The 27,438-nt window shown below is 46.7% G+C and overlaps 1 protein-coding gene across 2 annotated transcripts; it reads left to right on the top strand.

The window, feature by feature from the left end:
* Positions 1-354: 354 nt before the first annotated feature.
* LOC310701205 (uncharacterized protein) lies at positions 355-24,624 on the top strand. Of its 2 annotated transcripts, none has more exons than XM_083491716.1 (7): positions 355-543; positions 11,403-11,862; positions 14,380-14,500; positions 16,969-17,039; positions 18,678-18,804; positions 20,751-22,759; positions 22,839-24,624. In XM_083491716.1, the coding sequence occupies exons 1-6, from the start codon at positions 467-469 to the stop codon at positions 22,202-22,204; spliced, it is 2,310 nt and encodes a 769-aa protein (XP_083347842.1). In that variant the 5' UTR covers positions 355-466; the 3' UTR covers positions 22,205-22,759; positions 22,839-24,624. The 2 variants fall into 2 exon arrangements, with proteins under 2 accessions (XP_083347842.1, XP_083347843.1); XM_083491717.1 differs by having other exon boundaries at positions 381-543; positions 20,754-22,759.
* The last annotated feature ends 2,814 nt before the right edge of the window (positions 24,625-27,438 follow it).

Here is a 27,438-nt window from a genome sequence, read left to right as displayed (position 1 = left end):
AGTGAAAAGTGAGATAGAAATGCTTGTTATAGAGATTCCTCGCAAGAAAAGGGGGAAATTGACAGCTACGGACAGAGGCAGGCAGAAGAAGGTGGCAGGTGGGTGTCCTTCCCCACCCCCCCACCCCCAACATAAATCCTGGCTTCGCCCATGCTTCTAACATGTAAGACAGAAATCTCTATCCAGTTTCTCCGTAAAATGTCCCTGCAAAGCTCTTTCAAAACTCTCATCATTGTGCACCCCTCTAAAACGCCCGCAACTGACACTTCAGGTTCCCTTTCGAACGAGGCCATAGAGCTTGCGAAGAGGAAGTTTCAGAGCCACCTTTCTCTCCTCTTCCCCCAAGCTCCTTTTAGAGGAATGAGAACCGGAAGTGTTTGCCCTGTGCGTATGTGGGAGGTGTGTTGTTGTTGTGTGTGTGTTTTGTTCCTGCTTTTGAGGCTTATCTCTATGCTCCATCGTGAGAATGCCCTTTGCAAAACCAGCCGCCGCCAGAGTTTTGCTCGGAGAGGAGGAGCTGCAGGAAGGAGGCCAGAATTCAAGGTGCCCAAAAATGTCAATGGGGTGATTTGGGTGGGGGTGGGGGGCTCCTGTCTCCCATGTGGGGCTTGCATTGTTTTGCATTGTGCGACACCCCTGCAAGTCAGGCCTGGCTGCGTGTGTGTCTTTGAAAGAGGACTGGACCAATCCATAGAGCTGGATCGTTGAATTTTAGAGTTGGAAAGGACCCAAAAAGGGTTATGCAGCCCAAGAATTCATGGATATTAAGGCTGTCAGAGGCTGCTAGTAGCCAGGATAAATGGCCACCACGTTGCTCTGGCCCCACAACTGGAGGCAGCCAGCAAGTCTTCTGAATCCCAGTTGCTGGAAACCAGAGTGGGAACGGAGACTCGCTCCTGCGCTCGGATCCTGCTGGCGCGTTTCCTTGGGGCGCAGCTGAGATATGATATGATAATCTTTAGTGTCATTGTCCCACACAGAACAACGAAATTGAAAAAAATCTACATCAGACATTCAAAAGCCTGCTATCCCAGCCTGGTTAGCCCCCTAAAAACTCTGATACCCCATAATTAAATACAATATACTCCCTTAGGTAAGGTAAAGGGACTCCTGCCCATTCGGTCCAGTCATTGCCAACTCTGGGGCTGCGGCGCTCATCTCGCTTTATTGGCCGAGGGAGCCGGCGTGCAGCTTCCGGGTCATGTGGCCAGCATGACGAAGCCGCTTCTGGCGAACCAGAGCAGAGCATGGAAACGCCGTTTACCTTCCCGCCAGGGCGGTACCTATTTATCTACTTGCACTTTGACGTGCTTTCGAACTGCTAGGTTGGCAGGAGCAGGGACCGAGCAACGGGAGCTCACCCCGTCGCGGGGGTTCGAACCGCCGACCAGTCAAGTCCTAGGCTCTGTGGTTTAACCCACAGCGCCACCCGTGTCCCTCTACAGACTCCTTACAATGTGTTTAAAACCAAAATCACATTAGGGTAGAAACTGTTTCTCATGCGGCTAGTCCTAGTCTTTATAACCCTGGACCTTCTTCTAGAAGGCAGAAGCTGAAAGAGATCATTTCTGGGGTGCGCACTATCCTACGCTATCTCTGCAGCTTTCTTATGGCACCTGGAAGCGTAGATTTGATCCAAGGTGGGAAGAGTGCACCCAATTATTCTCTCCGCAGTCTTTACAACCCTGGACAGCATTGTTTTTTCCCTGACTGTGCAGCTCCCAAACCACACACACACCATAAGTTAATGCACTCTCCGTAGTACAATGGTAAAATGCCATCAACAGGTCCTTTGAGAGATTATTTTTCCGGAGGATTCTCAGAAAATATAACCTCTGCTGTGCTCTCTTCATCAGGTTTTTGCTATTTTCTCCCCAGGTTAGGTCATCTCTCAACTCCATTCCCAGAAATCAAAACACCGAGACTTGTTCCACACACTTCCCCTCAATAATGAGTGGCTGAATATTCAATTTACATTTCCTAAAGTCCACAATAATCTTTCTTGTTTTCTTTAAGTTAAGGAGTAAGTTGTTTTTCTTGCACCGCTCCCCCAACTGCTCAACTTCCTTCCTATAGGCCGCCTCCCCCTCTCCAGCCATGATTAAACCAACCACCGTTCTATCATCTGCAAACTTAATGATCTTATTACTGGGGTATTTGGGCAGCTAACTGTGAGAACAGGATGCTGTACCAGAGGAGACCTTGGCCTGATCCAGCAGTGCTTTTCTTGTGCTCCAAAAATCAGAACAGAGAGCACACACATACACAAAGTCCTCTTTCAAACCGGCTACAGTGGTACATTGTGGGGGGCGTTTCTTTTCATAGAATTGCAGAGTTGGAAGCGACCCCAAAGGCCATCTAGCCCAACCCGCTACAATGCAGGAATCTCTGTGAAAGCATTTTATTCCTTTTCAGGGGTTGGACACTGTGGGGAAAAGGATGCTGGCCTAGGCAGTTCATTGGCCTCTTCCTATGTCCTTATTCATATTTATCGCCCTCTGGAGAGCCAGTGTGGTGTAGTGGTTAAGAGCGGTAGACTCGTAATCTGGTGAACCGGGTTCGCTTCCCCGCTCCTCCACATGCAGCTGCTGCGTGACCTTGGGCTAGTCACACTTCTCTGAAGTCTCTCAGCCCCACTCACCTCACAGAGTGTTTGTTGTGGAGGAGGAAGGGAAAGGAGAATGTTAGCCGCTTTGAGACTCCTTTGGGTAGTGATAAAGCGGGATATCAAATCCAAACTCTTCTTCTTATTATTATTCTAATGGGCATCGTCTTTTTCTGTTCTGTTTGTTTGAATGCCTGAGCATAAGAAGCGCATGCTAGATGAGGCTAATGGTCAATCTATTATAAACGGCCTCGGTCCTGTATACCTGAAGGAGCATCTCCACCCCCATCATCCAGCCCAGACGGTGAGGTCCAGCGCCGAGGGCCTTCTGGCGGTTCCCTCATTGCGAGAAGTGAGGTTACAGGGAACCAGACAGAGGGCCTTCTCGGTAGTGGCGCCCGCCCTGTGGAACACCCTCCCATCAGATGTCAAGGGAATAAGCAGCTATCCTATTTTTAAAAGACATCTGAAGGCAGCCCTGTTCAGGGAAGTTTTTAATATTTAACGCTATACTGATTTTAACACTCGATTGGGAGCCGCCCAGAGTGGCTGGGGAAACTCAGCCAGATGGGCGGGGTATAAATAATAAATTATTATTATTATATTATATTATTATACCATCCACTTCAGGACCTGAGCACAGGAGCAACTCCTCTCCCCTTCCTGTGGTTCTCCTGTGGGTAAACTGAAGTTCCTTCCTGCCTCCTGAAGCTAAAGTCTCAAGGAGCAAAATAAACTGAAGCCACACGTCTGAGTGGCAGTCGCTAGAAGCTGCAGGAGAGGGGAGAGTTGCTCTCGCTTGCAGGTTTCCCACGAGGTTGCTCACTGTGAGAACAGGGGGCCAAACTAAATGGGCCTTTGGCCTGATCTTCTTTTCACGTCTCCTTCCTTGCTGAATCCCCCCAAACCTATTCCTCTTTGTCCCCTGTCCCTAGGGAGCCATTTGTGGTTTAGGGGTTGGAGTACCAGACTAGAGCAGTGGCCCTCAAAAGACTGTGACACGCCACCCTGGTGTGGCAGGAAGGTTCAGGGACAATCAAAGAGACATTTAAGCACCTCAGTGTACTATAGTATAGGGTGTAGTGTGGTGTAGTGTGTGTAGTGGTTAAGAGCAATAGACTCGTAATCTGGGGAACCGGGTTCGCGTCCCTGCTCCTCCACAAGCAGCTGCTGGGTGACCTTGGGCCAGTCACGCTTCTTTGAAGTCTCTCAGCCCCACTCACCTCACAGAGTGTTTGTTGTGGGGGAGGAAGGGAAAGGAGAATGTTAGCCGCTTTGAGACTCCTTAAAGGAAGTGAAAGGCGGGATATCAAATCCAAACTCTTCTTCTTCTGCTTCTTACCAGACGTCCCCGGTTCCCAGGGACAGTCCCCGGATTTGCAAATCTGTCCCCGGACAAATTCCGTCCCCGGAATGTCCCCAGATTTGCAAATCTGTCCCTGGGAAATGTGGCAGTGGCAGCCTCAGCAGCCAGGAGCCAGCCTGGTAGTGCAGTTGGCTCCAGCTGGGTTCAGGAGCTGCCCGCTGCTGTAGTGCCCGCCATTTTTCCTCGCCGGAAGTCCCCATACGATGTGTCTTGTGCGCATATCATGTGTCTCGTGCGATCTCCTGCCCCCTTCCCCCTTTGTTTTGACTGATTGGGGGTGGCTCGGGAGTCGTGGGCGGGTGGCGTGCCGTTGCCCAGTTTTTAAAAAACTCTGTGCATTTATGTTCCACAGGGTGCGAAAGAAGGGCTTTGCCCCTTTATACAATATGCCTGTGTGCTTGGGCCCAGGGTCTTTTGCCTCACCATCCCCACTACTGACTCCCTGTTGCTACTCAGCTTTAAAAAAAAAAAAGTGTCCTCGGATTCATGGGAAAAAATCTGGTAACCATAGTATAGTATCAAAATGGTTTTTTAAATTTTATTTGCAGAATATGGATAGATTTTCACAATCTAGAAGTCGTTTCTTTGTTGTTTTCCGACGCGTTTATTATCAGTAAAAACAAATTCGGTATGGCGCAAGCAAGTTTTTATTCTGAAAAGTGTGGCCCAGAGGGGGAAAAAGTTTGAGAACCACTGTACTAGGACCTGGGAGGGACAAGGGTTCAAATCCCCCCTTGGCCAGAAAGCTCCCTGGAAGAGCTTGAGGAACAGGAACGATCTCTCAGCCTAGCCTACCCCCCCCCCCCGGTTGTTGTGAGGCTGCAATGGATGGGCAGGGGAGAGAATTAGGCATGCCACCTGGAGCTCATTGGAGGGGGGGGGGGTAATATTAATGCAATAAATGACTGGGGTTTTTTTTTTTACCATCCACCCCTTCTGTTTAGGGAAGCTATTAATGTTTAATAGATTATTGCATTTTAATGCTCTGCTGCAAGCCGCCCAGAGTGGCTGGGGAAACCCAGCCAGATGGGTGGGGTATAACTAATAAATTATTCTTTCCAGTAGCACCTTAAAGACCAACTAAGTTAGTTCTTGGTATGAGCTTTCGTGTGCATGCACACTGAAGAAGAAGTGTATCTGAAGAAGTGTGCATGCACACGAAAGCTCATACCAAGAACTAACTTAGTTGGTCTTTAAGGTGCTACTGGAAGGAATTTTTTATTTTAATAAATTATTATTATTATTATTCCCATTACAGCCTGCCCCCACCGCATCCTAATTCATTTCCCCCACGCTCCTTTGATTCATAGCTATGACTTGCGGGGGCGGGGGGAGCACTGATCCCTTTGTGCTCTAATAAGGAGGATCCCACGGAGGAGAGATCCCTGCAAGGATGCAATTGTGGCGTGGGGGGTGGAGAAATTATGCATTTTGCAGAGGCTCCAAGCCTTAAATGGGGTTTCATTCGTCTCCAAGGCGCAGCTCCTGAACGCAGGACGCTTTGCCAGCCTGGCGTTCCACCCCTCCCTCCTCCCCCCCGCGAGATGCATCGAGACTACAACTCCCACCAGCCCACGGGGTGCAAGAAAGACTGACACGTGGCTCTCCCCTCCCATTTCCTGCAAAAACCTCCTTCCTTTTCCGCGCGAAACCCCCGCCCTGCCTAGCAACTGCTGACGCGGGCCAAAGGGCGTCTTTTCCCCATTGGCTGAAGGTCCTCTTTTTCCGCGCGCAGGTTTCCGCGGCTGGTCCCTGCTTCCCATCCTCCGCGCAGGTAAGTGGATGGATGGATGGATAAAAAGAAAGAAAGAGATGCGAGGACATTTGGGGATTCAGGTCCATTGCACGCGCAGGGGGGTGGTTCCTTTGCTCTTTTTTGGTGGGGGTGGGGTTGAGTTTTTCCGGTGGGGGCTGAACTCCCCTGTTTGAAGACAGGATTCGCACCCGGGCCCTAAGGTGGGGAGAAAGGGTTTTTCCCCCAGGCCATGTCTCTCCCCCCACCCCCACGGCATGATGCAGTTTTGGGGGTACCCTGTGTGCAAAGGGGGAGAATGGGATCTAAATGCAATGAGTGAATAAAATGGGGGGTTCGGCATCAGTGGACTCCCAAGGGATTTTTGTGCAGGTCTGCAGGCACCAAGAGGAAAGAGGTCATTAGATCAGAATCGTAGAGTTGGAAGGAAGGGACCCCTGGCGGTCATCTAGTCCAACCCCCCTGAAATGCAGGAATCTTTTGCCCAAGAAATGGAGAGTCTCATATTCTCCCAGCTGAACTATCTCAGAGTACAGTGGCAGGAGGGGAAAGCAAGGCAGGAATGCAAGGAGCGGGTCACAAACGCTCTGCTGTTTATTTATGGACGTCTCAGTAGTTTAATACTTAGATCCTGTTGTCTTATTGTGTATTTTACTCATGGATAAGCTTGCATCTTAAATGCCTGTGTTTCGCAAACTGCTTGGAAGCCTCTTTACACATTAAAGCGATATATGTAGATCCCAGGTCCCAAGGAGATTAGACTGACCTTGACCAGAGCCAGGGCCTTTTCGGCCGTGGCCCCAGCCTGGTGGAATGCTCTCCCACAAGAGACCAGGGCTCTGCGGGATTTGATATCTTTGCGCAGGGACTGCAAGACGGAGCTGTTCCGCCAGGCCAAACACATAGAAGTTACATGTGCTCTTGTTACAGTAGCTCTTGTTAGCTACTGTTGATCTTAATTTTCTGAATATGTTCTAAATACTGTACAGGCAGGCCCCTTCTCTTTCTGTATAAGAACAAGCATTGAAGAGGCCTCCTGGCCCGCTCACAGGTCCTTTATAAGACCAGTGATAACATTTGGCCCGGGAGAATATTAACCACTCTCAATTTTACCCCTGGACTGCCATCTGTCCAGATTTTAATTTGCTCTGAACTAATTTTCAGATGTATTTTAATTAATTGATTGCCTGTTTTTATGTTTTTATGTTCTTTGTACACTGTGTTGGTTTTAGGATGTTAGCCGCCCTGAGCCTGGCTCTGGCCAGGGTACAAATAAAAATTTATTATTATTATTATTATGAATGGATATTAATTTCACAGAACCATAGTGGTGACCCTGAGGGTCGTCCAGTCCAACCCCCTGCAATGCCGAAATGTGTGTGTGTTGTGTGTGCGCATCCCACTTTTTCTGCCTTTCTGTTTGATAACTCCTTATTAGGCAAGTTTCAAAACTCTGAAACCGAGAACCTTCGGGAATTGCCATCAGAAATCTCACAATGCATGCAGTTAAGAACCCATAGTTACCGTATTTTTCGCTCGATAACACGCACCCGACCATAACACACATGTAGTTTTTAGAGGAGGGAAACAAGAAAAAAAATATTCTACACGAAACAGTGGGTGTATGATTTTTGTGGTTCATGCTGTGGCCACAGACATGTGATCTGATGATGAGTTTGGGGTAGCCCAATGCAAAAATCCTGAGGATCCATGTTTGTAACCACGTTTTTGCACCACTGCGGCCCCAGGCAACAGTGGGTGCGTGATTTTTTGGGTGCAAACTGTAGCCATGGACATGCTATGTGATCTGATGGTGAATTTGGGGTGACCCAGTGCAAAAATCCTGAGGATCCATGTGGATCTGTGCTTTGTAACCACGTTTTGAGCGGGGAGGGAAGGAAAAGCACTCAAGGGACAAGGAACACGCATGGAGCAGGCTCTGCTTCTCTCCCTCCCCCCCCCCCCTTAGCAAGCTGAAAAACTTTGCTGGAGGGACAGAGAGCCTGCTTGCTTTAAAGGAGCCTACTGGACAGGAGCCGCTTACACTTGTGTAAGCGGCTCCCCTCCCCTCCCACTTTGCTCCTTTAAAGAAGCAGGCACTCTGTCACTCTCTACTCCCCATTCAGCGGCTCTTCTCCCGCTGGAAACCACTCGCTCCGTAACACGCACAGACATTTCCCCTTACTTTCTAGGAGGAAAAAAACGTGTGTTATGGAGAGAAAACTACGGTAATTGATGCCTGTTTTTTATTTTTATTGTACGGTTTTATGTTTTGTTGCTCTAAACCTCTTTAATATTTTCTTTTACGACATGGAGGGCATATAAATATTTTTATAAATAAAAAAAGCCTAGGACTTGCCGATCGGAAGGTCGGCGGTTCGAATCCCTGCGATGGGTTGAGCTCCCGTTGCTGGGTCCCGGCTCCTGCCAACCTAGCAGTTCGAAAGCATGTCAAAGTGCAAGAAGATGAATAGGTACCGCTCCGGCGGGAAGGTAAACGGCGTTTCCGTGTGCTGCTCTGGTTCGCCAGAAGCGGCTTAGTCCTGCTGGCCACATGACCCGGAAGCTGTACACCGGCTCCCTCGGCCAATAAAGCGAGATGAGCGCCGCAACCTCAGAGTCGTCTGTGACTGGACCTAACGGTCAGGGGTACCTTTACCTTTTATAGATAAAAAATGAATAAATATAACAAAATATTCAGGGGGGAAACACCTTTTGAAACACACGCGTTCTCTTCCCTTAACAGCTTGGGACCAGTTGACTTACAGAATCGCCATACCCCCTTTATGTGCCTGCTTGACCACTCCAGTCTGCGGGACTGGCACTGTGCCCGCATATTGCTCGTTTCTGCACTTTCTCCTGGTGGGAAAAGAGGGGGCAGCTTTGAGGCACCTCCTGGGGGGAAACCTTACTTTCTGCAGGTCGCTGTGGAGCTGCTGTTTTAGTGTGGTGACACCCAGGCTTTCCAGTGCCTGATTAAAACATTTTTCGTTTAAGCAAGCCCTACCCAAACACATGTGCTTTATCTCTACTGTTGATTTTAATTTTCTGAATATGTTCTAAATACAGGCAGGCCCCTATTGGGGGGATTACATTCTTGGCTCCTGTGCGCATCAGCAGAGCGCACCGAAGCCCACCCTGTTCCATCCCCATTCTGCCCTCTTCTGGGTTCAAAACGATCCCGGTCGCACATCAACTGCGCATGTGAAAAATGCTTACTGACTCTACTTTATTTTAATTTTCTATTCATAATTTTAATGCTTTATTTAAGGGTGGATAAAAAAAATCAATGTGTTTTTTTAATAAAATATATATCAGATTTTTAAATTTTAAATTGTATTTTTAAAATAAAATGCTTTTGGAGGAAAAATCATTCTAAAGATAGTTAAATAGAAAACTACCTCTAGAATGATTTTTCCTCCAAAGGCATTTTATTTTAAAAATCCAATTCAAATTTTAATAACCTGATTTAAAAAAAAATCATATTCAAATAATTGAATATAAGTTACATTATATTCCAAAGGCTATTCATCAGGAAATAAGGATTTGTTTAAGTTTTTCATGTGTGCTAAAACGCAGTCTATGGTTCTTGTTTTTTTAAAAAAATTGTTTAACTACATCGGTTAACTAACAAACATGGATACATATGCTATAATGTTATTGTTTAAGTTTAATAAATTGTTTAAATTGTTATTAAGGAAATTATTTTTTTTCTCCTTCCAATAAAGTACAGCAGAAAAGTTGTCCAAATATAAACAATTAACTTATTAAACCTCACAATAGTTTCATAACGTATGTATTACCAAATCAGAAATTTTTGATATAACCGTAAAAACTCCTGAAAATTTATTATTCCAAAAATGAAACCTTCATCTGGTTGTAAATATTAAGATTATACCAGCAAGAATGAGTCTGTCTGTAAAAAAATGATTTAAACCAAGTCTTACTGACTAGATATTTAAATCGTGATTTAAATCAAATCCCCCCCACTTTATTTTATATTTCTGAAAACCACATAGAGGGGTTCCCCTCGTATATGTTTTTATTTATTTTTATAGACAACAAACCAGTTGCAGAAAAAAGAAATGAAAGAAAAAATAGTTGTTTTTATTTTTTTAACAAAATTATGTCAGTTGTCACAATGGCAAATAAAGAAGCATAAGATCCAGCTATGCAATTTTCTGAGTCAATAATATAATATACCAAGGGGAGAGGGATGCTTAGTATATACGGTAATTACAAAGGGTTCCAAGGTCTAAATTAAAACAACTGCCCCCCCTTTTTTGTAAAGAAAAGAAAAATAGCCTTGAGCTGTACTGAATCAAGATGCTTGCATAGACTTGTGGTACCTGACAGTTCTCAGCTATTTTTATGCCCGTGGGGTAGGGTGGTTTTCTTAAAATCAGAATACATATTGATTTTATTAAATAAATGCAGTAACTTTCTGTGCCGATGCAAATGGCATCCTTAAGAAAAACAGGTAAGCAAAAGGCAACAGAGCAAGTTGGTCTGAAACCCCCCAACCTTTTACACCAGTGGTTCCCAAGGTAGGTGGCACTGCCCGCCCCCCTGGTGGGCAATAGTGCCACCTGGGGGGGCACTAAGAGGAAAGGGAACACTGGAGGTATAAGGTATGCGGCCCAGGACCCACGGGACCGCCTCTCCTGGTCTGCCCCACGGAGGGCCTTAAGGTCCACAAATGACAACATTTTGGAGGTCCCAAGTCGCAAGGTGGTTAGATTGGTCTCACCTAGGGCCAGGGCCTTTTCAGTACTGGCCCCGACGTGGTGGAACGCTCTGTCACAAGAGACTAGGGCCCTGCGAGAGTTGACATCTTTCCTCAGGGCCTGTAAGACAGAGCTGTTCTGCCTGGCCTTTGGTTTGGACTCAGTGAAAAAAAGACAGTCATGGAACCAAGAAATTACACAAAACAAAAGAATTGCCATGGAAATCCTTGAAACGAGAAGTAATCTATAGAATCGAATTAAATAACAAAAATTTAAAAAATTAAGGAAAAGTTAACCTAGAATTAAACAAATGAGATGCCGGCTACAAAACTCGTTTCACTGAGCTAATTAGTTTCCTCAGAAGGAAATAAAGAAATTATAAACCTTAAATGATTTTAAGTGATATCAAACAAACTCAAGAGCAGGGCTGAAACACTTCCTTGAGTTTACAAAAAAAGTATAAAAACCTCAATGACAAATTTTAAACATAGCCCTATTTAAGAGAACATTATAAACCTTAAATGATTTCCAGCAAACTCACGTGCGGGATGCACGTTTGCAATCCACGTCTGCGCACGTGCAGGTTGCAATCCAGCGGATCTGTGCATGCGCGACTGCCGAAACCCGGAAGTAACCCATTTCAGTACTTCCGGGTTTCGGCAGTCTGTAACCCGAAAAAACGCAACCTGAAGCGGCTGTAACCCGATGTATGACTGTAGTTGTTTATCTCTTTGACATCTGATGGGAGGGCGTTCCACAGGGCAGGTGCCGAGAAGGCCCTGTGCCTGGTTCCCTGTAGCTTTGCTTCTCACAATGAGGGAACCTCCAGAAGGCCCTCGGCGCTGGATGGCCAGTTTGAGACTTTATAATTGGAACCGGGAGAGTGGGAGCCCGAAAAGGTTTGGGAACCACTGCTTTGCCTCTCTCTAACCCCACCCCCACCTTTTGCAGCTTCTTGGCTTTCAATACTGCACACCCCAGCTGTTTGCCTTTGGCCTTTTTGGAACAAGATGCAGAGCACGGATTAAAGGGAAGTCCTGAAACACAAAGGGGCCACAAGATCAGGAACCGTGGAGGATTCTGGGAAAGAACCATGCAGAAGATTCCGGGCAATGACAACACCAGCTCAGGCGCTGACTGTCAGCGCTTCAGGGAGTTTGGCTACCAAGAGGCCAAGGGACCCCGAGAGGTTTGCAGCCAACTCCACAGTCTCTGCCGTCGGTGGCTGAAGCCGGAAAGGTTCACTAAGGCCCAGATGCTGGACTTGGTGATCCTGGAGCAGTTCCTGGCTGTCCTTCCCCCGGAGATGGAGAACTGGGTCAGGGAGTGCGGAGCGGAGACCAGCTCCCAGGCGGTGGCCCTGGCCGAAGGCTTCCTCCTGAGCCAAGAGGAGGGGAAGAAGCGGAAACAGGTAAGAGTGTGTTTCATCCTAGTTGTACAACGGAAACACAGGAATGCCTTAGGCTGGTCAGTTCATTGATGTGTCTAGCCTAGTATTGTCGACACTGGCAGGCAGTGATTTCAGGCAGGGAGTCCTTTCCAGCTCTTCATAGGGCTGGGCTGTTGAATGGTTTCTTAATATTAAGGTTCATTATTGTTTCACAAGATGTGTATCTCTTTAAAGGACAGACCTAGTTTTACAGCTGTGGAGCAGTATAGCAGGTGCTGTTAAGTTGTGTTAATTAAGCTGTGTCAGCAGTTGGGTATAGTATATTAAGAGCAGCATGTACCTCTCTCAGTCCCCTGGTGAATGGGTCATACTTAATAGATTTAACGTAACAGGAGTTTTTGTTTTTGTAATTAAAGCCAAGCAAAATATATTTTTGCATTTTTCATTGTTTCCTGAACATGCGGTCTCCCCAGCACGCTTTTCGCAGTGCAATTAATCTGCTAAATACGCAACATGGGCGATACAGCGATATATCACCCAAAACTGGTTTTTTTTGACCTGGCAATACATCACAACATTCACGATGTGTGTGTGTGCTATGCAAAAACCATGACGTGGGGGAAAGTTGAAGCCAGGTGATGTCTCTACATAGCTCCATCCTTATTTCAGACATTGTGATATATCCGTGTTATATCATGGTGTTTAGCTGGTGATATACAGGTGAAACTCGAAAAATTAGAAAATGCAAGATTGGATTAATAAATAGATAGACTAACAGGACATGAATTTGCTGAACTAATTTTTAAAAGGGATACAAAAATGGGAGACGCGAGGGAGTCAGGAAAATAAGTTAATCAAAGAGGAGAAATTAAGAAAGAGGGAATTTTTGTCTTTTTATATGTGCTTTTTTCTTTTCTTTTTTTGTGTCTAATGTCTGTATTTTTGTATTTTGTAATTTTGTATCTTTTTCGTTTTTTGTATTTTTCTAAACTTTTCTATTGATAAAACCTAATAAAACATTATTATTTTTTTAAAAAGAAACTCGAAAAATTAGAATATCGTGGAAAAGTTCATTTATTTCAGTAATTCAACTTAAAAGGTGAAACTAATATATAAGATAGACTCATGACATGCAAAGCGAGATACGTCAAGCCTTTATTTGTTATAATTGTGATGATTATAGCATACAGCTGATGAAAACCCCAAATTAACAATCTCAGAAGATTAGAATATTGTGGAAAGGTGCAGTAGCTATTCAATCCATAACACCTGCAATGAGTTCCTGAGCCTTTCAATGGTCTCTCAGTCTGGTTCAGAGGCAGTAATTGATGCAAAAGGGGCCCAAACCAAGTCCTGAGTACATATGCATGCTTCTACTTCTCAGAGGTCCAATATTGCTCTATTTGCAATCCTTGTTTTGCTGATTTCATTTAATATTCTCATTTTCTGAGATTGTTAATTTGGGGTTTTCATCAGCTGTAAATTGAATTACTGAAATAAATGAAATTTTCCACGATATTCTAATTTTTCGAGTTTCACCTATATCACCTGTTAGGGAACTGCCATCGGAGCCAAGAGTGGAGGTAAGGCTCCCCAATGATGCGGGAGAAGGGACCAGCAGAGGGAGAGAGAACACTTCCTTTGGGGAAGGAAATCAGCGTGACACCTGGGAGAAAGGGGAGCAGGGAAGGACTTTGGAGAGAGGGCTCCAGGACTCTTCCACAGAAACCAGCGGGGAGAGTCCAGGACCTCCGCTGGCCACGCCCACTCTGCGCAGGAGACTTCCGCGCAGGGAGTCTAGGCGGAGACTTGGTGTCAAGGAGTTTTTATGTTGGAGGAAGTTCAGGAAACGCCCACTGACAAATTCTGCCAGTGACTGAGACAGACGCGGAATCAGGACTGTCCAGCCAGGGAAAGGTTTAGCCAGGGAACGTTGCCTAGAGCATCAGCTACATCTATGCACAAGCAACCCCAATTCCCTTTAAATCACCAATATATCATAATGCACTTTTAGGCACCAGGCAAAAACATTCCTGTTTGGCTGATTGACATCCAGCGCCCTTTAAAAATTGTGTTGGGGAGATTATTGGGTTGTTCTTGTTTTTATTATGTATTTTGTGTTTTTATGTTGTGAACCACCCTGAGACCTGCGGGCATTTTTAAAACTATTTTTAAAAATGAGAGGAGAGGCTGTCTTAGTACTGTGGGTTACCGTATTTTTTACTCTATAAGACTCACTTTTTCCCTCCTAAAAAGTAAGGGGAAATGTGTGTGCGTCTTATGGAGCGAATGCAGGCTGCGCAGCTGTCACAGAAGCCAGAACAGCAAGAGGGATTGCTGCTTTCACTGCTTCTGAGATTCAGAATATTTTTTTTCTTGTTTTCCTCCTCCAAAAACTAGGTGCGTCTTGTGGTCTGGTGCGTCTTACAGAGTGAAAAATATGGTAATTCACAGGCCAGACAGTGATGGCCTTCACATAAACCGTTTCTTAATCCCTTTCTCTGTCCCTTGTCTGGGATCCTTATAATTCCGTTTCAGGTGGAAGAAATGGTGGCAGACCCAGCTACCAACTTGGCAGAGGCAGCCCCTTCGGCCACAACACTGAGGCCGCCTTACAGGTGGATCGTGCAGGAGGGCAGTGGAGGTGCCACCTTGCTGGGTAAGGACCATAGAATCATAGAATCATAGAGTTGGAAGAGACCACAAGGGCCATGAGTCCAACCCCCTGCCAAGCAGGAAACACCATCAGAGCACTCCTGACATATGGTTGTCAAGCCTCTGCTTAAAGACCTCCAAAGAAGGAGACTCCACCACACTCCTTGGCAGCAAATTCCACTGTCGAACAGCTCTTACTGTCAGGAAGTTCTTCCTAATGCTTAGGTGGAATCTTCTTTCTTGTAGTTTGGATCCATTGCTCCGTGTCCGCTTCTCTGGAGCAGCAGAAAACAACCTTTCTCCCTCCTCTATGTGACATCCTTTTATATATTTGAACATGGCTGTCATATCACCCCTTAACCTCCTCTTCTCCAGGCTAAACATGCCCAGCTCCCTTAGCCGTTCCTCATAAGGCATCGTTTCCAGGCCTTTGACCATTTTGGTTGCCCTCCTCTGGACACGTTCCAGTTTGTCCATGGCGGGGCCCAGTTCAACTTGGCCTCCTCTTCCGCCTTGGTTGCTTTCATTCTACTGTGTCAGGGTATGGTCTGAATCAGAGGATTGGGGGATGCATTCTCAGGCAGATCAGCTCCTCTTTGAAGAGGAGCCAGTGAAGATCCTTTAGGACCAGTGTTATATGGTCCCAGCAGCCACTCCCAGGCACCAGTCTAGCTGCCGCGTTCTGGATTAGTTACAGTTTCCGGGTCACCTTCAAAGGTAGCCCCACGTAGAACATGTTGCAGTAGTCCAAGCGGGAGATGACGAGAGCATGTACCACTCTGGCGAGACAGTCTGCGGGCAGGTAGGGTCTCAGCCTGCGTTGGACGCTCAGTGGAGGTGAATGTTCGAAGATTCAGGACACATAAAAGAAAATATTTCTTAGCTAAACTATGGAACTCGGTCCCACAGGAAACCGTGATGGCGACCAACTCTGATGGCTTTCAAAGAGGATTAGACAATTAGGGGGAAAGGGCCATCAATGGCTACTAGCCAGGATAGCTTTGCCCTGCCTCCACAATCAGAGGCAGAAATGCTTCTGAATATCAATTGCTGGAAACCACAGGAAGGGAGAGTGTTCTTTTGCTGGACTAGACGGGACAGTAGCCTGGTCCAGGAAGCTCTTCTTAAGTTGTTAGGACTTTTCGGTGTGCGAAGAAATTGGACACCAACAAGCAAAGAAAATGGTTTCCAGATGACTATTGGAGGTGTAAGGAACCTTCAGGCCTCCAGATGTTGGTGAACTTTCATCGACCCCTGCCCATTGGCCATGCTTACTGCTGGGCCTCATGGGAGCTGTAGTTCAGCAGCATGTTGTTGTTTATTCGTTTAGTTGTGTCCAACTCTTCATGACCCCATGGACCAGAGCACCAGGCACTTCTGTCTTCCACTGCCTCCCGCAGTTTGGTCAAACTCATGCTGGTAGCTTTGAGAACACTGTCCCACCATCTCGTCCTCTGCTGTCCCCTTCTCCTTGTGCCCTCCATCTTTCCCAACATCAGGGTCTTTTCCAGGAAGTCTTCTCTTCTCATGAGGTGGCCAGAGTATTGGAGCCTCAGCTTCAGGATCTGTCCTTCCAATGAGCGCTCAGGGCTGATTTCCTTCAGAATGGAGAGGTTTGATCTTCTTGCAGTCCATGGGACTCTCAAGAGTCTCCTCCAGCACCAGAATTCAAAAGCATCCATTCTTCAGCGATCAGCCTTCTTTATGGTCCAGCTCTCTCTTCCATACATCACTACTGGGAAAACCATGGCTTTTACTATACAGACCTTTGTCGGCAACGTGATCTCTCTACTTTTTAAGTTGCTGCTCAGCAGCATATGGGAAGCCAAATGTTCACCTTCAGCAGAGGTAGCAGGCTGGTGTGCTTGACCCTAGAAGGGTGGAGAAAACCATAACAGAGGAGGCCCTTTGACCTACCATAAATGGTGGACATGAAGGAAGGTCTTTTCAGGTGGCTTTAGGGAGTGGCAAGGGGCATTGGGGAGAAAGCGACTCTTTGGGGTGTGCAAGTCCCAGGCTAGGGGAGGGCCTTGAATTGGGTCAAGAAGGGAACAGGGAACAGAAAGAATTATGAACAAAAAAGGGAAGGGTTTTAAAAACCAATGGACTATGTGGAAATGGCAAGGATGATAGCAAAGGAAGTGATCAAGTAATGAATTTTATATGGAAGAATGAGAGCCTTAGTCAGACAATTTAGAAAATATCATATATTAAATGGAATTGCAGTAGGATTAAAATAAATGCAGCAGAAGGGAAATGGTTGTGATTGTAATGGAAAAAATGTGGAATAGATAAAACATATCATGGAAAGGTGGGAATGAAAACACTAAGCAAGAAGGGTGGGAAGTCAACTTTTAAATGTGTATAAAATATGATTTTACTTTGTTTTTTAAAATGTGAAATTCAGTAACAATTAATTGGCAAGAAGGTAACAGGATTAAGCATCTCCACGTCTCCTTTTCTCCCTCCCAGGAAGTGGCACAACCCTGGCAATTTCTCCCGCGGTTGGTGGAGGAGAAGGAGTTGCTGTCCAGTCGAATAAGGTAATAATGCTGGGAATTCCCGAAGTGGCGAAAAAAAGTGCTTAGGCACCAGCATATAGTTACAGCAGGCGTAAGCAAACTCGGCCCTCCAGATGTTTTGGGACTACAGTTCCCATCATCCCTGACCACTGGTCCTGTTAGTTAGGGATGATGGGAGTTGTAGTCCCAAAACATCTGGAGGGCCGAGTTTGCCTATGCCTGAGTTACGGGATTCGCTCCAACGAGTTGCTGTGATGGCTGCCAACTTTAAAAGGGGGTTAGACAGACTCATGGAGGGAGAAGGCTTTCCTTGGCCTCCAGCCACGATACCTTTGTTCTGCCTTCTCAGTCCAAGCAATTCAGATGCCTCTGAATAATCCCAATTGCCAGGAGGGAAGAGTGTTGCTTCTCCTGTTGCTCTCGAGTCCTCGTTGCTTCTCTGCTTTTTATACTGGGCGTCTGTTTGGCTACTGTTCTAACCAATATTGTTAGCTAGGTGGGCTTTGATGACACCCAACTCTGTCTGTTGATGGATGGCCATCCTGACTCGGCCCCTGACACACTAATCAGATGTTTTGAAGCTGTGGCCGGATGGTTACGTGGGAGCCGGTTGAAGTTAAATCCTTCGAAGACAGAGGTCCTTTGGCTGGGGCGGGACGATATGGAATTGGGGGAGCAACTCCCATCTCTTGCGGGGGTGCAATTAGTGCCAGCACCGTCTGTTAAGGGTTTGGGTGTAATCTTCGACACCTCCCTCTCCATGGAGGCGCAGATTGCAGCTACAACAAAGGCAGCATTTTTCCATCTCCGCCAAGCTAAGCAGTTGGCTCCTTACCTCTCTTGCCCTGACCTAGCCACTGTGATCCACGCGACGGTCACCTCCAGACTGGATTATTGTAACTCGCTCTACGTGGGGCTGCCCTTGAGACTGACCCAGAAACTCCAGCGGGTGCAGAATGCCACGGTGAGACTCCTTACGGGGTCCTCACTGCGAGATCACATTCACCCAGTGCTATACCAGCTGCACTGGCTCCCGGTGGAGTACAGGATCAGGTTTAAGGTGCTGGTTTTAACCTTCAAAGCCCTATACGGCCTAGGACCCTCGTACCTATGGGACCGCCTCTCCTGGTATGTCCCACAGAGGAATTTACGGTCTTCAGACAAAAACATCTTGAAGGTCCCAGGCCACAGAGAGGTTAGGCTGGCCTCAACCAGAGCCAGGGCTTTTTAGGCTGTAGCTCCGATCAGGTGGAACGCTCTGTCCCAAGAGACTAGGGCCCTGCGGGACTTGACATCTTTCCTCAGGGCCTGCAAGACAGAGCTGTTCCACCAGGCCTTTGGCCAGGGCACAGCCTGACTCCCTCCTTTGGCAATCTTCACAGAACGTCTAGCCCAATGGTTGCCATTAATTTGATTGGAATTAATTTGATCATGGAATGGTTTTAGAATGTTTTATCGTTTTACTGTTGTTAGCCGCTCTGAGCTTGGCTTTGGCTGGGGAGGGCGGGATATAAATAAAATTTATTATTTATGATTATTATTATTTGAATGCTTTTCACGCTCCAGGAGAACCGTCAGACATGTTGCCTTCTCTTTCTTGTTGGGTCCTCCTTTTTGGATTACCTAGACGGACAAGCTGTCTTCTCTTCTTTATTCTAGGCTCCGGTGAGCTTTGACGAGGTGGGTGTCTACTTCACAGAGAAGGAGTGGGATCTGCTGGATCCGGCCCAGAGAGCTTTGCACGGGGAAGTCATGGAGGAGAACTGGGGGAACCTGGAGTCTGTCGGTAAGGCTCCCTCTCTGCCTTGTGTGGCGGATGTTGGAGGTTGAAATTTTGATTGAGGTCCTTTTATTGAAAGATATCCTCTTCTTTTCCGGGGTTCCCTCTGAGGGAGTCAGAGATTCCTCCAGACGTACCTTTTTAAGTCTAGAGAATTGATATTTTATGGCTCTTTGTGCGCCTATGTAACATGCCTTCGAATTCTGCTCAGAGCAGACTTTTGGCTTAACTGGAGGTTCTGCAAACCTCCAGCACAGTTCAAAGTGTTGGTGCTGACCTTTAAAGTCCTAAACAGCCTCGGCCCAGTATACCTGAAGGAGCATCTCCACCCCCATCGTTCTGCCTGGACACTGAGGTCCAGTGCCGTGGGCCTTCTGGCGGTTCCCTCACTGCGAGAAGCCAAGTTACAGGGAACCAGGCAGAATGCCTTCTCGGTAGTGGCACCCACCCTGTGGAACGCCCTCCCTTCAGATGTGAAGGAAATAAGTAGCTATCTTGTCTTTAAAAGACATCTGAAGGCAGCCCTGTTTAGGGAAGCTTTTAATGTTTGATGCATTACTGTATTTTAATATTTTGTTGGAAGCCACCCAGAGTGGCTGGGGAAGCCCAGCCAGATGGGTGGGGTATAAATAATTTTATTATTATTATTATTATTATTATTATTATTATTATTATTACTTGTATCCCTAACTGGATACTGAACTCTCTTTTATTCCTTGGCTTCATGTTTTGTTTCAGTTGTTTCCCCTTGCCTGGGAGATGAACCAAGTGGTTGAGAAGTAAATTCTTCCCACACAGATACCTGTCCAACATCTTCACAGCCTCTCCCAATTCCAAAGGAATTGGAAGACTGAGCTGCATCATGCTCCAAATTGCCAGATGACCACTCCCAACAGTTTCATATAGGTGTTAAACGGCATAGGAGGCAGAATGAGTCATTGTGGGACCCTGCAGCCCCCAAACCATGGAGCATAGCAACAGTCTCCTAGTGTTATTTCCTGGTAGGCACCCTGCAGGTAGGAGTGAAACCATTATAAGACAGGGCCTCCATCTGGCACCCTCTTGAGCCACTCCAGAAGAACACCACGGTCAGTGGTTTCAAAAGTCATTGGTGGGTCAAGGAAAGCCAACAGGGTTCCACCCATCCTTCAATCCCAAGAAAGGTTCTTCCTCAGGCAACCAAGGCTGTGTCAGAGCCAACACTGGGCCTAAAACCAGACTGAAATGTATCTAGACCATCTTGTTCCTTCAGGGAAGGAACCAAGTACAGGGAACCAGGCAGAGGACCTTCTCAGTAGTCGCCCTGTGGAACGCCCTTCCATCAGATAGAATAGAATAGAATAGAATAGAATAGAATAGAATAGAATAGAATAGAATAGAATAGAATAGAAGTCAAAGAGGTGATAATAACCTTTAGAAGACATCTGAGGGAAGCTTTTCAATGTGTAGTAATAATAATAGTAATAGTAATAATAGTAATAATAATAATAATGTATTATTTATACCCCGCGCAGCCACTCTGGGCAGCTTCCAACAAAATACTAAAATACAGCAATGCATCAAACATTAAAAGCTTCCCTAAACAGGGCTGCCTTCAGATGTCTTCTAAAAAGTCTGGTAGTTGTCGTTCTCTTTGACATCTGGTGGGAGGGTGTTCCACAGGGCGGGTGCCACTACTGAGAAGGCCCTCTGCCTGTAACATGGCTTCTCGCAGTAAGGGAACCACCAGAAGCCCCTTGGCCCTGGACCTCAGTGTCCAGGTAGAACGATGGGTGTGGAGACGCTCCATTAGATAATACTGGACTGAGGCCGTCCAATGTCTTGTTTTGTTTCTATATATGTTGGAAGCCGCTCAAAGTGGCTGGGGCAACCTAGTCAGATGGACAGGATACAAATATTATTATTATTATTAGCACCTCTGCTTTATGTCTACTTTCCTCTCTTTGTTATAGCAGGTGCTGAATGGGCAAGTGAGATTGAGGGCGAAGCACACGGCACGTTCTTGGAAGGAGCTGGCTGTATAGACGGGAAAGCTCAGAGAAGGCAAATGGAACCAGAAGAGAAGGACAACTCCTTTGCTTCTCAGTGTAGTGACTTGTGTGAAATCCCAGCCGAAGACCAAGAGAAGAAAAGTATTCAGTGCAGTGTGTGCGAGGAAAGCTTTAGTTGTGAATCAAGCCTTAATACTCACATGAGAATCCACATGGAGGAGAAAGCCTATAAATGCCCGGTCTGTGAGAAGAGCTTCAGCTGTAGTGCACATGTTCGTGAACATCTAACAGTCCACATAGCAGAGAAGCCATATCAGTGCTGGGACTGTGGACAGAGCTTCCAGCACAGCACGAGTTTTACACGGCACTTGACGATCCACACTGGGGTGAAACCGCATAACTGCTCCGAGTGTGGAAAGAGCTTCCGCCTGAGGGCGTATCTTACTTCACATCAGAAACTCCATACAGGAGATAGACCATATGACTGCTCAAAGTGTGGGAAGAGTTTTGTTAGCAGTGCACACCTTCGGTCGCATCAGAGAATCCACACCGAGGAAAAGACTTACAAATGTTTGGAGTGCGGAAAGAGCTTCAGGCAGCGGATACACCTTAGCTCACATCAGATAATCCACACAGGGGAGAAGCCACACAAATGCTCCGAGTGTGGAAAGTGCTTCACTCACTGCAAAAGCCTCACACGGCATCTCCTCACCATCCACACAGGCGAGAAGCCCTACAAATGCTCAGAGTGTGGAAAGAGCTTCAACCACAGCATGAACCTTAAGTTACATCAGAGAATCCATACAGGGGAGAAGCCGTATGAGTGCTTGGAGTGCGGGAAGAGCTTCAGCTGGAGGACCTCGTTTACTTCGCATCAGAAGATCCACATGGGGATGAAGCCATATAAGTGCTCCGAATGTGGAAGGAGCTTCCGTAACCACATCAGCTGCATACGTCATCAAAGTGTGCACACCGGAGAGAAGCCGTACACATGCTCAGAGTGTGGGAAGAGTTTCAGTCACAACTCTAGCCTTACCGAACATCAGAAAATCCACACGGGGGTGAGGCCATATATATGCTCAGAGTGCGGGAAGACTTTCATCCGGAGACTACACCTTACAAGCCATCAAAGAACCCATACAGGAGAGAAACCATATAAATGTTCGGAATGTGGAAAGCGATTCAGCCAGAGCTCGAGCCTTAATGTACACCGAAGAATCCACACGGGGGAGAAACCATATACGTGCTCGGTGTGCGGGAAAAGCTGCAGCCAGAGGTCAAACCTTAACGTACACGAAAGAATTCATAAAGGGGTGATTGCTGTCAATTCTGCCGATGCCTGTAATGTGGAAAGAATTTCGGTTACGGAACAGGCCTTCAAAGTAGAGGATCCGTACATCGGATATGGAATCTAAATGACTTAAGCGCTTATCTGTCTAATCAAATCTGCGATCCTTGAGAGGAAATACAGAGAAACCGTATAAATATTCACGATCTGACAAATTGTATGTTGGCTCCCCAAGATTGCTAATGAGAGGATGACTATGGTGAGCAAGCATCTACAGGAGCCAACATCATCCATGACATCTTCTGATTAAAGGCTCCTCTGGCCACCTGGGCAGAATAAACTTTCCTAATTCTTCCAAGTGACCACCCCTCTACCATGGAGAAAGATCCCGCTGGATATCTGCAGTTGCAAAGATGGTTCCTATACTGTCCTGTGCCATTTTAATCTGATAACTTCATGATGACATTGTGACATTTCTTTTCTGAGAAGGTAGAAGTTTCAGGCGATGAGCTCCGCTCTTTATTTTTGTAGGAAGGAGGTTATGGAGATTGATTTTATACGGTTTTAATGTTTATTATTATTATTATTTCGTTATTAGTTTGATTTTATATTTGATGTAGCCTGTCCCAAGATCCCTTAAATTAGGAGTGGGAACCTCTGGTACAAGAGCTGAAAGCACTCTGTCTCTTAGAATCATAGAGTTGGAAGAGACCACAAGGGCCATCGAGTCCAACCCCCTGCCAAGCAGGAAACACCATCAGAGCACTGTCTGACCTGTGGGAAACTCCCATCAGCCCATGCTCCTGTTTCACACTCTTCCTTGAGTGTTTTTGCCACACGTGGGTGTATCCTTGAACTCTGATAATGCCACCTCTTGGCTTGGATTAAAGGCAGAGCAGGGCTGTGCAGAAACTAGCCTACTGTACAAAAGGTAAAATGTTCATTTCCTGATCTTCCCACTTTCACCTCTGGCCACATGGCCAGTGTGGCGCAGTGGTTAAGAGCAGTAGACTCGTAATCTGGTGAACCAGGTTTGCTTCCCCGCTCCTCCACATGCAGCTGCTGGGTGACCTTGGGCTAGTCACACTACTCTGAAGTCTCTCAGCCCCACTCACCTCACAGAGTGTTTGTTGTGGGAGAGGAAGGGAAAGGAGAATGTCAGCCGCTTTGAGACTCTTTAGGGTAGTGATAAAGCGGGATATCAAATCCAAACTCCTCCTCTTCTTCTTCCTCCATCACTGGTCTCTCACCTCTGAAAGTTTGCCCAGAGGGAAATGTGGCTCTTGGGCTAGAAAAATGTCTCCCACCTCAGCCTTAAATAAATAACTGTAAATATTCACATCTGGAAACAGTAAGTGCAGATGTGCTACTCGGCAGACCCCGCTTGTTGCTCAGGTGCAAGCAGGACCCATCCCACCTGAGCAGTTGGCTAAAGAAGCCTTGCTATTTTAGAGTAGCGCTGGCTTACAGTGGCTAACTGGTTCATAGAGTCATAGAATTGAAGAGTTGGAAGGGACGTAAAGTGTCATCAATGCAACGGCCATGTTAAGAAATAGCTCAGTTTGAAGACTTTAGTTATGGAGACGGCTCAGAGGAGTTTTTTCTCTGGGGTAGCTCCTAAAGCAACCTTTCTCACCAGGTGGTGTTGGACTACAGGACCTGTTTTCAGGGATAAATGAAAAAACATTTTTTTATTTATACCCCGCCTTTCCCGGTTCAGAAAACCGGGCTCAGGGCAGCGAACAACAAATTTAAAACACTTAATTGGTGCAACAAAAAACAGCATAACATACAGTATAAAACGTGAATAACAATAAATTCAGAATTCAAAAATCAATTTAGGGGGGAAATCCATCCAATAAACATTAGATGATCATCAGGGCTAGCTGGCTAAATTAGTCCCATATGGGCCAGCGAGGAGACCAGGGGAGAATTAGCTGTGGGATCCCAGAGCGGGTAATCTTCATAAAAAGGGGAGGGGGAGGGAAGGAAGGGGAATAAAAGATCAGGCTAAGTTCAAGTTGAAAGCCAGGCGGAATAGCTCTGTCTTACAGGCCCTGCGGAAGGAGGTTAAATCCTGCAGGGCCCTGGTCTCCTGGGACAGAGCATTCCACCAGGTCGGAGCCATCACTGAGAAGGCCCTGGTGGAGGATAATCTGACTTCCTTGTGGCCCGGGACCTCTAAGCTATGGTTATTCGTGGACCTTAAGGTCCTCTGTGGGGCAGACCAGGAGAGGCGGTCCCGTAAATAGTGGTAGTTGTAGTTAGCCATAAATTGTGGAATTCCTTCTCTTCACGGTTGCGTCTGGAGAGTTAAAAGTATGTTTTGTTGGGACCCACTCCCTTTTCTGTTTTGTTTAATCTATGCAGCTCTGCTTCTGCTTAGAACTGCTCTATTGCTTTACTTTTTTATAATTGTATGAAAGGTTTTGCTTGTTTTTTATATATATATAATTTTGTACGTTTATATTGTTGTATCTTGCCCTGGGAACTTGTGGTGAAGGGTAGGGAAGCAGTCAAATAAACAGAACGTCAGAATTGAGCAGACTGCAGGCTTGCAGGATCTTCTTTGTTTGCTTGAACCCCCAGGTCCACCAAGTGGAACCTGGTGCAAAAGAATGGCTAGTGGTTGGAGGACATCATAGAATCTTAGAGTTGGAAGGGACCCCCTGGGGTCATTTAGTCTAACCCCCTGCAATGCAGGGGGGATCTCAGCTAAAGCATCCGTGACAGATGGCCATCCAGCCTCTGCTTAAAAACCTCCAAGGAAAGCAAGTCCACAACCTCCCAAGGGAGTCCGTTTCACTGTTGGAACAGTTCTTATTGTCAGAACGTTCTTCCTGATGTTTAGCTGGAATCTCCTTGAAGCCATGGGTTCGAGTCCTACCCTCCAGAGCAGGAGATAAGAAGCATGTTCCCTCTTCCATGTGACAGCCCTGGAGATATTTGAAGATGACTACCCTATCTCCTCTCAGGCTCCTCCTTTCCAGGCTAAACATGCCCAACTCTTTCCTCCTCCCCCCCCCCTTTTTCTTTTTTTGATGCAGCAAGAAAAAAGAAAAAACACGAATACCAAATTACACACAGGAATAACCATAGAAACATAATTTTCTTAACAGACAATAAAGCATAAATTGGTCTTAACACTAAAGACCCAACCTCCCATCTATTCCATATTTTGATTTCATATTACTTATTGCCATACACACTTTTATCATAATTAAACTTTTCCTTGATATATCTATTTCTTATATCTACCTTGCAACTATTGCTGAAGTTCCTCAAATGCTGCAAGGTGTTTTTGTCTCGGGGATCTTTGCAACAGGCAACCCCCACGCCATTCTTGTCCCTGCAAATCCACCATATCCTTCCTTGGGACAAACCAGCTTAGGGAGATCGTCTTTATGATGAAATGTATACATTGTGCTATATGGGTGCTGGTGATATTTCCTTTGGTGGGAAGGCAGAAGACCGAACGACTGGGCTGAGCGGTCTTAGCCTTGGCTGGGGAGGAACAGGGCAGATAAGTCCTACTGTTTTTGCTGGCTGTAGCAGAACGGGCGAGGGGCAACGCTTCCACCCCATGGAACCAGTTCCAACAAGTAGTTACACGAAGGGAGAAGGCTAAGAGTTACTTAAGAGTGACACTGGAGATTTGCCAAATAACAAGGGACGCGGGTGGCACTGTGGGTTAAACCACAGAGCCTAGGACTTGCCGATCAGAAGGTTGGCGGTTCGAATCCCCGTGACGGGGTGAGCTCCCGTTGCTCTGTCCCAGCTCCTGCCAACCTAGCAGTTCGAAAGCACGTCAAAGTGCAAGTAGATAAATAAGTACCACTCCAGCAGGAAGGTAAACGGCTTTTCCGTGCGCTGCTCTGGTTCGCCAGAAGCGGCTTAGTCATGCTGGCCACATTACCCGGAAGCTGTACGCCGGCTCCCTTGGCCAATAAAGCGAGATGAGCGCCGCAACCCCAGAGTCTGTCATGACTGGACCTAATGGTCAGGGGTCCCTTTACCTTTACCTATGCCATTGGAATTTGCCTTGGGACCTTATTGTGAGGGGCAGGTAACAAATCAAATAAATAGGTGAGCCCATGGAAACTGCCCAAACTCACCTTTGAGTTATATATAAAGAATCCACTTAATAAACCAGTTTAAGTTACTCCATGTCCAAGCCTAATAAACGCCATACTGGGAGGCTTTGAAGCATTCTGATAGAAATTGCATAAAGAGGCACAGGTGCAGATAATCCTGTGTGTACGGTAAGGCTGAGGGAACATGGGTCCCAGGCAGAGCCCCTGTTGGCCTTTGCCTCACTTGATACCTGCCGTGTCAGGAGTGCGTGCAGGAGCCAGGCCCTGTGACCAGAACTGGGGCCTTCCTAAGTTCTGAAGAGGCAAGGCGCGGCCGCACAGGTGAGGCCAATTGGTAACTCACAGCACCTGGTGGGAAGAGCTGGGAAGGGATATAAGGTCAGCATTTCCCTTCGGCTCTTTGCCGCAGCAACGTTTCCTGTCTTGCTGTGTTTTGCTCCTTGCTTCTTGATCCTCGGACCCTTGGCTTTGTGACTCCTGGCTTCTGGACTCCCGTTCCTGCTTCCACCCCGCCATCTTGCCCCCGGTCCCAATGTCCCCAGCCAGGACTTTGATCGCCCATGAACCGGACCATGACATGCCATGAGTGGAGGGTGCTTCAAAACACACACTTCCAGAGGGCAAGCTTGGAGCACAAATTTCCACATAAAATGTTTCCTTGTGCAGCTAAGTTTTGAATTTAAAAACGGGTTCAGCAGTCACTTTCCCCCCTTTTCTTTCCATCAGCTGTATTCATATCTTCCATCTGGATATTCCTTCCGAAATTTCCTCAGAGCATGGAAGGTAGGCCTTAGGGTCCACCTCCCCGATTGGCTCTCTCCCCTCTGCTCCATCCCATTGGCTCTCTGTTTTGTCACTGCCAGAGAACAGGTTTCCCTGCATTTTCATCTCCAGAGGTCAACAAATATGGGGGAGGGGAATCTACAGTCATACCTCATGTTACGTCTGCTTCATGTTATATTATTTCAGGTTATGTCCCACAGCGACCCGGAAGTACCGGAAAGGGTTACTTCCGGGTTTCACCGCTCACACATGCGCAGAAGTGGCAAATCGCAATCCGCGTGTGCGCAGACGTGCTGCTGTGGGTTGCACTCTTTTTATGTTGCAAACAGGCCTCCGGAATGGATCCTGTTTTCCAGCCAGAGGTACCACTGTACATGCATGGTGAGGGTTGTGGTATAGAAGCAAACCTTTGGCAGTGAGTTTGGACTGCTCTGAGATGGCATCCAAACCCTAAAAGCGTGTCAAGTATAAAGCAGGTGTGTAT

This window comes from Podarcis liolepis, assembly GCF_965112155.1.
Source record: "Podarcis liolepis genome assembly, chromosome: 2".
NCBI lineage: Eukaryota > Metazoa > Chordata > Lepidosauria > Squamata > Lacertidae > Podarcis > Podarcis liolepis.
Note: the sequence above shows the minus strand (reverse complement) of the source record. Positions and strands in the feature narration are given on the sequence as shown.